This window comes from Clytia hemisphaerica, unplaced genomic scaffold (assembly GCF_902728285.1).
Source record: "Clytia hemisphaerica strain Z4C2 unplaced genomic scaffold, Clytia hemisphaerica genome assembly, whole genome shotgun sequence".
Taxonomy (NCBI): Eukaryota; Metazoa; Cnidaria; class Hydrozoa; order Leptothecata; family Clytiidae; genus Clytia; species Clytia hemisphaerica.
Genome location: NW_027103744.1, coordinates 397,925 through 407,586, shown reverse-complemented (window position 1 = coordinate 407,586; position 9,662 = coordinate 397,925). Strand labels below are relative to the sequence as shown.

At 35.6% G+C, this 9,662-nt stretch overlaps 2 protein-coding genes across 3 annotated transcripts in view; one reads left to right on the top strand and one right to left on the bottom strand.

The window, feature by feature from the left end:
- Positions 1 to 813: 813 nt before the first annotated feature.
- LOC136805353 (uncharacterized protein PF3D7_1120000-like) lies at positions 814 to 2,169 on the bottom strand. Its single transcript, XM_067061940.1, has one exon. The coding sequence runs from the start codon at positions 2,167 to 2,169 to the stop codon at positions 814 to 816; it is 1,356 nt and encodes a 451-aa protein (XP_066918041.1).
- Positions 2,170 to 9,285: 7,116 nt separating this feature from the next.
- The window catches only part of LOC136805296 (uncharacterized), a 33,676-nt gene continuing 33,299 nt past the window's right edge, over positions 9,286 to 9,662 (top strand). For both annotated transcript variants that reach the window (XM_067061878.1, XM_067061877.1), the window contains exon 1: positions 9,286 to 9,360. The gene's annotated coding sequence lies outside the window, so the exon portion shown is untranslated. The remainder of the gene's footprint in view (positions 9,361 to 9,662) is intronic.

The window sequence follows — 9,662 nt, the reverse complement described above, 5'->3', positions numbered from 1 at the left end:
TTCATATCCAGCTCTTGAACCTCCTCTTTCCTCTTTCCGGTTTTTATTATCAGGTAATTCGTTTTTCCCGTGTTGAAAGTGAACCGCTTTTCATGCTCCATTATTTGTAGCTTTCTCCCAACACACTTAACCAATGAGGGAGTCCCTGCAGCTGTAATATCATCTACGTAAGTCAAGGGGGCTATAGATAGGTTTGGGCTGACTACTGTTCTTGCGTCTTCTCCAATTTCTGTTATCTTTGATGTGTTGCAGCAGCACAGCAATGGTCCAAATATTGTACCTTGCTTGACTACTTCCTCAACCTGAAATTCTTCGGTCTCTCCACAAGGTGTCCGAACCGTCATTCTTGCCCTTTGGTTTAGCTGTTTTAATAGTTGGGTCTCTCTCTCTCTCATGCCACAGTCCTTCAGGTCTACTAGACAGTCATCCAGCCAGAGTTGGTCGAAACACTTTTCTGCATCGGCGCAAATAATGTAGGTGTCTCTTCCCACCTCCCTGTTCTTGTCTAGTACCGCCATCAGTGCTAGCCAGTTGTCCTTGGTCGATCTCTCCTTTTGTCCACCGTTCTGGAATTTGTTTATATTCAATTTTGACTCTGCCTTGTTAAGTAGTACTTTCTCAAACACTTTGCTGACCGTATTGGTCAGAAAAATTCCTCTCCTGTTCTTCATTTCTGTCTTCTTTCCCTTGTTTTTATATATTGACTTGACGGTTACTTTTTCCCACTGCACTGGTATAATCATGTTCCTGAAGATTTCGTTGAATATAATTTTCAGTGATTTGATCATCTCACCACCTCCCTCTTTCAACATCTCATGCCTCCACCCTCCAGATCAGTGCCTTTCTTCTTTTCAGCTTTCTTACTACGTCATTTATCTCTTTCTTGGTTACAGTTAGGGCTTCCTGTGTATTTGCCACTTCTTTCATGTTTTTGATCTTTTTCTCTACTGTCGATTCTGATTTCACTTGGGCTTCATTAAAAGACTCTTTGTCTGGTTTTTTAAACAGGTCCACATAGAACTTTTTGAAGACATCAACAATCTTGCTCTTTTCCGATACCATTTCCCCTTTCTCGTTGACCATTTCGCTTGCTATCTCTTGTTGCTTTCCTTTGACTTTTCTTTTGAATTCCAGAAAACTCTCCTCCTTCATCCCACCTCCATTCTTTCTCAACTCTTCAATTGTCTTTTGAATCTTCCTTGCATACCTGTGTTGTCTTTCGTGAATTATATGTCTGTTAAGTAGCTTTCGCCTGCTTCTGTTTATTTTGGATGGTTTCAATTTCTTTATTTTCTGCTTTGCCCTCATTAGTACTCTCACTCTATTACTTTGCTCCTTCTTTTTCTTCACCTTGGTTTTGCATAGATTCATGATGTTATTGACCTTTGCTTCCCATCTGTTGTATCTGTCTTGAAATGCTTCTTTTTCTTGGAGTATCCTTGAGATTTGCTGACCTTTCAAGATTTCTCTGAACTTCGACATTCCCTTTTTTCCAATCACCTCCTTTATTTCATTACTTCTCTCAATATTAATGCTCCACTTGATTGTACTTATTATGGCATTGTGGTCTGTATATTGTTCTTTAATTTCTTCATTGTCCTCTTTTATCACATGATAGGGGGTGAACCGTCTTTCTTCGTCTATTAGCATTTGGATTACACTATCCTTCTCCGTTTTTTCTATTATCATGTAGTCGAGAACTGATTTCTTGTCTTTTTCCACTCTTGTCCATTTGCCTTCAGTAACCTCCAAGTCATTGACTATCACACAATCTCTCTCCCTTGTCATCCGTTCCAGCTCTTTTCCTCCTTTGTCAGGTCCTCCTGCAGATTTAGTTTTTGAGTTGAAGTCCCCTACAACAAGTACCTTATGTCCTTCTTCCTGTCCTTTCAGAATTTCTTGCTCGACCCCTTGATAGATTTCTCTGATCTCCTTCACTTTTGCTTTTTCTCCTTTTGGCGCATATATTACCCCAAGTCTGTACTTGGTTGTTGTTCCAATCTGCACCCACATGGATTCCATATTTTCTGTCTCTTTTGCCTCCAGTTGTACCACGCTTTCAAATATATCTTTCTTGAAGCCGATTGCTATTCCTCCTCCTTGACTATTTCTGTCTTTCCTGATGATTTTGTATCCTGTTATTTCTTCTAATTTTTCTCCCCTCTCCATATGAGTCTCCACTAAGGCAAATATTGTTGGTGTTGTTTTCTCAATGGCGATAAGCAGGCTATCCCATTTCGACTTTAGTCCTCTGATGTTGTTATAGTATATTGTGACTTCTTTCAATTTTTTTTCTATTGTTTTCTTCCTTTTTTTCTTTTTTTTGTCTTTTTTGTTTTCTTGGTACTGTTCTTTTGGTTGCTTTTGTTGGATCATGCTTGGTGGGGGAAGTTCTGATTGGCCTGTCGAAAATTTTCGGTAACCAGCTTTCTCACCACGTCATGTAACTTGGCCATGATCTTATTTTCCATTGCATTTTGTCTGTTCTCTCTTCTTTGATCTTCTTGTCCTTCTATGTAGTGTCTGTATCTGCATCTTTCTGGGCCCAATCTTCTTTTCGCTGTAAAATTCAATGCAGGTCAAGAAGTACTCGATGTTGGTACTGTTAGGACATTCGATTTGAATAAATTACCGAACGCTGCTCAACAAGCTAGATTCTCCGTGTGAAATGTAAACAAAAACAAAGATGGCTGCACAAAATTCGGATGTGATTTCTCTTCACTTTTTGGTAATTTTTTGTTTCTTTTCATACTGTGTTGTGGATAAAAGTGTTAGTCTCTCATTTTATGCCCTTTCTAAACTTAATTTTAATCTTCTCCACGGAATTTTTAATTTAAAACTGACATTGCACCTAGCAAACAAAAGGCGTACAGGGCAGAAAACTGGCTTTTAAAAGGATCTGAGGCCATGCCATCTTCTATTTGTATATGGTGTTGTTTTTGTATATTTCTTTAAAATTTAGTTGCTTGTATAAGTTTCAGTTTGTTGCTGCTGGACTGTGTAAAATATTATTACTGTCAACTGCTCTAACTTGGGCTATCTGACAAAACATGGGACGGCAATAATGCAGCCACTATTTCACACCGAACCTCCAAAGTAATTTGATTTGAGTTAATAAATGGCATATTAAAGAATAAACAATTTCTCTTTCGCACTGAGTAGGGTTTTAAATCGAAATATGAAAAAAAATCCATAGTGGAGCTCACACACGAATGTCTGGAACGAAGAAGACCAAGTTATTGTCAGAACGATGGAGCGTTTGACGTCACTCGCGTCAAGTCTGCCCATTTCTGACAAAAAGATAGAGGGGGGTACCCAGTGCAGGAACGGCAAACTTATTTTTCTCTTTTCTGACTTACTTTTCGTTTTTACATAAATCCTTTTTGACCATCTCGTAAACAAGCTTGAAGTCCTTCTTTCAGTTTGTTTTCACTTTATTTGAAGGGTTCTTCTTGGAATAATAAGTCGTTAAAGCGAGCGCTATTTGGACCCAGTCCGCGAACGAGGAACCAGTGCGCGAACGATCTTTTGAAAGAAAAATTAGAGCTCTGCTCGCAGGTAATACTTTAACTCTCTTCCGAGATGATACAGGGGTATTTGAGCTTTTCAAAACCACACGCTTTTTCACCAAAATAGCGTCTTTTTTATAAGAACTTTAGCGTTTTACTAACCTGTTTATTTTTGTAAATATTTTGTTGTCGTCCATTTTTTTGTTTTCTTTTTCAAGTTTTGCTCATCGAAAAGCGCGGCAATGTAGTGTCTTCTTTTTTAATTGAGATCGCCAGCGCTTTCGAATGTTTTGACGCTGCAATGTCTTCATTTTGAATATGGTGTTCGGATCGTTCGCGGACTGGAACCTTTTTTATATCAACTACTGGTGATATGTTTCTATTGATTTTGAATTAATGAGCTAACAAATTTCAATGAAATTTTGTGTGATGGAAGATAACAGGTTTTTAAAAGAGGAAAGTCATTTTCAGAAATCTTCTTGTGCAAATTTTCTTATAAAAAACATTTTCTCTCGCGATCAGCCATATTTACAAAAATCCCGAATTTCGTGATTTTTTTACTTTGCCTCGTTCAAAATCGGTTTGGTGTTGTTCTAGTACTCCGTTTATTTTAATTTTTGGAGAGATTACAAGGGATAGTTTGAGGATTCTGTTGCACAAAGGAAGTTCTATAGAAGTTTGTTTTTGGTTGTTTTTTTCAAGTTCAAAGACGCTCGTTCGTGCACTGGGGCCGTTCGTGCACTGGTGATATGAATTTAGTACATATCAAAAAATAAATGACTGATTATTGTTCTACTCATTGAAGATTAGTTTTGAGCATCACTGCTTTTCTCACAACGTTCATTGTTGCAGAGAAAAACAAGACCCTTGTTTTGTCAGCGGTTGGTTCGAAACGCAGGAGACAGGACGCATGCAGGACACAGGACGCAGGTCATACAAACTACAGACCGGAAAAATGTAACACACTCGTAACATATAATGTATAATACATATTATACGCAATGGAAAATTATATATTATACAAAATACGCTATTTAAAAGATTTTTAAATGACAAACCATCAATCCTAAATATTGACAAAATGACATTTAAATTATGTAAATGATGATGCTAGCACAAAATAAAAGGTGTGTACATCAGTTTACAACAAAATGTTTTTTCATGCTCAATAGGATGCTGATGGTGCAAGTAGATATAGATTTATATATTTTGAAAACATTAAATGCTCCAAGAGAGCTGTTTTAGAGATATGAAAATAGTGACGTCATTTTCCTCAAAAATACGAGATAGGGAATGAAAATATTGATATATTAATAAAATACAAACCTTTGACGCTATTTTAGTCAATTTTTGTTATCATACCCAAGGTGATGCAGGAGATATAATGAGATATGATATAGCGATTGTGAAATAGCTATTTTCCTGTTGGGGCTGTTTAAATTTAAAGATGAGATAAATATTTTTAACACATTTATTTTGTTATAACATATATGTCACATGTCAATGACATTGAAAAGATAACTGCTACTATACATGCGTGATTTATGTGTAATATATAATACAAGTATTACAGGTCCGTGTTATACACGGCACAAAATGCAAAAGCACGTGGCAAGCATGTGGATAGATTTTGACCGTTAAAAAGGTTCTAGACCAATAAAATACCTTCAGAATGATATTTCTAACAATTACAAGTGTTTTTCAAACATTTTCTTTGTCTTTTACAGCAATTAAAGCTGACCTGTCAGCACTGACCTGTGTCCTGTGTCCTGCCTCCTGGGTCCTGTGTCCTGCGTTTCGAACCAACCGTTTTGTCAGTAAACCTCGGCCAAAAGAAATTGAAGAAAGAAGTAACTGACCAGTTTCCTGAAGAATCTGACAAAAGGAAGTAAGTGATGCCTTTTTCTGACAAAAAGAAGCAAAACAGTCATTTACTTATTTTTGTCAGAAATGGGCAGAAGTTACATTACTCGTTATTGATGGTTAATCTAATCAAGCGATAGGCGGTTAGACAGCAGGCGTCCTCTAATTCTCCAATCACGTTCGGTCATTTTGAATGAAAACAAAAAAGTTAAAAAGGGCACGCTATATCAGTGAAAGTTATCATGACATGTTATAACAGAAAGTATGATTGATAAACTTGGTGGAGTTATCAAAACAAATTTGTTGTCAAAGTGATTTAACACTACGTGAAAATACAGGCCAGATATCAATAGTCCCATCTTTCGACCAATCGTCCCAAGTTAGAGCAGTTGACGGTACACAGGTAGTGGCCATAAAAAAATTGTTCTTCTTGCCGTCACCCGCCTGTATCATATTTTCCGCTGATTTTCCAATGCGAAGAAACGTCTTTCTGACTGCCCGTTCGCCTGCATGTATGTTTAACAACCGCTGCAATGTGAATAGAACAATTTTTCAATGGATGCCACATTATAAGTAGACTAATTAGCTTGTGGAATTTGAATGATTGTCATTGGCTTCTAGTTTAGTAGTAGTGCACAGAGTTTCTGAACCAAGGGTACTTTTTATGTGTGGGTTCTAATAGCCAATTTCAAAATACTGTGAGATTGGGTAACTTGCATTAGTGCAGTAGGCTAACATACATAGCCAGAGGCGGTGTCAATTGTAATTGAACGAATCAAATGCCGAATCAATTGAACACAATCGAACGGAATCAAATACTGTAATTGCCATTTGATTATCAAAGGCAATCGAATCGTAACAAAAATTTACCCAGGATTTGACATTTGATTACTTCGATTACATTCTATTTTATTCAATTAATGTTGGATTAAGTTCGATTGCATTCACTTGCATTAATCGCTCTCTTCTCGTGCGATACTTTCGCGCTCGCTCTTATCTGATTTTCCTATGGCGTATTGGCATTCACCCATGCTAAATCCCTAAAGTCAAGTTAAAGAGGAGTGGGCTAATTAATATAATTGCAATCAATCTTTAAACAAAACATTATTGTATCGAACTAACCAAGTTATAATCATTGAATCTCAATCAAACATAATTCAAATACAATTAAACACAATCAAATAATATCATCGGCAGGTTGATCGCCAATATTCAATTGCGTTCTCCTGAGATTACATTGGTTTGATTGCTATTTTTGCTCAAACTTGTTTGATTGATACCCTCTGGACATAGCCCTCCAGTTAATGACCTGGCTTTTCATCAAAATACAAAGTTAAATCAAAACAAACCTGATTCACAAAATTTGCTGGTTGTAAAATGTATATCTCCTAATCATAAAAGTGATATCATGCATAATTATGTTTAAATATCATTATTAAATTTGAGATTACACGTCTAGCAGCCATCAAAAAACATCTGAATTCCCGCTTTCTTAGAATTTATGATCTTGCACAATGTTTTATTTACCCGCAATTTTGTTGGTGAGTAACTCCCCAAAAATACTTGTGCAGCAAATATTATATTCTAAAAAGGTAGAGTAGAGCTGCATAGTTCTTGCACTGTTACATTTGTTTTGAAATTTTGCTGCTTTGGTTGGTCAGGCATTTCGTGGTTATGCAAGTTTCCCTCCACTGATGCAAGTTACCTGATCTCACAGTATCAAAGTTGAGCTAAAGAAACCCAAAAAAAGCTTCAAAGTCCAAAGCCCAACTTTCAAACATCCTAAATGTTCAGAAACTTCAGATCAAAGATAAAAAATCCAAGATCTTCTCTCACCTGTAGGAGGAAACCAGGATTGTTAGAATCGCCTCAAAATGCAACCAATCCATGATTTTATCCTTTGCCAACTGATAATGTAATGACTCAGCAAAAATCCATCTTGGAAACTACTTGAAGTCAAGCCATAAAATTTTTTTGTTTTCGATCCACTGAGTGACAAAAAAGCTATGTGGGTGGGTAAGGAAACATTTATTTTGTTATTTCCATAATATATGAAAGAAAATGTAAACAAAAAGTAGAATAAGAAGATATAGGAACAAAACCAAAACCAGCGTTCAAACTCAAATTCAAGTATTGTAAACACCGTAAAGGGAGCATGCATGACTTTATTATAACACTAGCATTTTTGACTATCACGAATTCCAATTTATATTTAAAAAAATTGGTGAAATCAGGATTGAAGCAAGGCGTTGCTTGGAATGAAGACTATCAAAAATATTTTTAGATCAATCAAAATGTTGAAAATGTTTAATGGGAAATTGGGGGAATATAATATGTAAATGTGCTGGGTAAACGATGTAAAAAGATTTTCATCCGACAAGAAAGATTTTCACCAGGCCAGTGAACAGGAAACAAAATATCTTTTAGGGTTGACTTGATACATAGTTGCATGATGCATAACTTTCCCTTAACAAAATAAAGGATTAAAACAGTTTGTAAACCCTTTAAACTAGTTTTTGCCAGGGGAATTTTTGAGAAAACAGGGTAATCTGGGAAATTTGATATATGTAAACAAGTATTAGGAATTTTTTATTATGAAAATTTTCTGAAATAAACATTTTAGAAAAGGCAAATGAAAACATGAGAAAATGGTGAAAAAACTTGTGAATAGGGGCTGTGGTATAGTGCTCATTAATTTTGGTTGCTGCACAGGCAACTGATGTGCCATTCCCACTAGTAGGGGTTTACTTGGTAAGTGAAATTGAAAGCCCATCTGAGCCCATTGTACTTGGGCAAAATTGGGTTCAACTGGGCAGAGTTCCTTTTTTAGGCTCTGAAGATATATGATAGGGTCCAAGATTTACTAATTTTCAAAACGTGCATCTGACAGGGTCAACTTTTTAATTTTTCAGACAATTTTCATGGTGAAAATGAGAGATTTTTCGTCTACTTTTATTCATTGTTGCCACTTTCCAGGTGAAAATGGGAAAAATTTTCAATTTTTTGTTCTGACAGGAAAAAGTCCCACCCTCCCGTTGGCCATCAAGGTCAGTATGCCAGTGCATCAGAAGTTGCAAAAATGGGCCTAAGAGCCTCATACAATACAATTCAATCAAATAAAAAAAGGAAGGATCCTTACATAAGTCACATGGCTTAAGTACCCCTTAGAAGCCATTTTCCACATTGTGAGGCTGTAGATGATTTAAAGATTTTAATTTAACAAAACTGTTGCAGAAACACTATACAGAAAGCCTACACACGTGGAGGGGGTACTGTCAAAGAATATGCTAGCATACAAGGGGAATTTGCTTATATTTGAGGGTACGTACTTTTGGATTGACCTTTGGTGCCAATTTTGCAAAGCTTGAAAATTTATTGATTTTAAATGCCTTAGTTTAAAAGTTTGCTTCATTTTGTCCTTTTTAATAATATTTTAAAAGGCATGGGATATAGAGTTTCCTTATTTATTTCAGCATGATAATAAACTAATTTGAAACATTTATAAGGAAATTTTTCCTTTTACAATTTTATGATATCCAAATTCTTTGATAAAAATGATAACTTGGATAAGAAATCTTATATCCTTCTCTATTTAGTTTTCATTTAAGTCTGCTAATTAATAGAAGAGACGAACTGTTAATGAAACTATATAATATACTTTTTTTTTTGGTTTGAAGATAGTTTTTTGAAAAAGAGTCTTACTGTATTCATTTCACTATAGACAGTGACAAACAATTAAATATTCATTAGATTTTTACACTAAGTTTTGTTCTTTTCTTATTGAAACGTGGTACAGGTTTAAAATTGAGAATTTCTACAATCTTCTTTCTAACACCTACGTTCTTTAGCTAGTGTTATCATTTAGTTTATTTTTCTGAATTTTCATGACGTAATTCTCTGAATTTTCTTTTCTAGAGTATGAGTAAAATGATAAAATAATACTAGATAGAAGATGGTGACATGAAAACGTAACTATACTTGCTTGCTTGTAAGTCCATTATATTTTTTGTCTTTCAAGTTAATTTGAGACTAATGATTTTATAAAGAACACATGTAAAAGACAAGCATAGTGTATAACGATAACCTAATAGTGCATGAGATAAAACGCAATACACCTATCAACCCTAGATTCTACAAAGGCTTGAGAAGAGTGTACCTGGAAGGAGTTACGTTAAAATTCTGTGTCTTTGTGAAAATTGCTGCCTTTTCGTCCAGACATTTTGACCTTACTACCTGGTAAATTCCAACCCAGTCTCCCAATGCTCTCATGATTGTTTACATTTATTTTAC

Coding starts and splice junctions, on each gene's coding strand:
- LOC136805353 (XM_067061940.1), bottom strand. CDS start 2,169: ATGGAGAGGGGAGAAAAATTAGAAGAAATAACAGGATACAAAATCATC.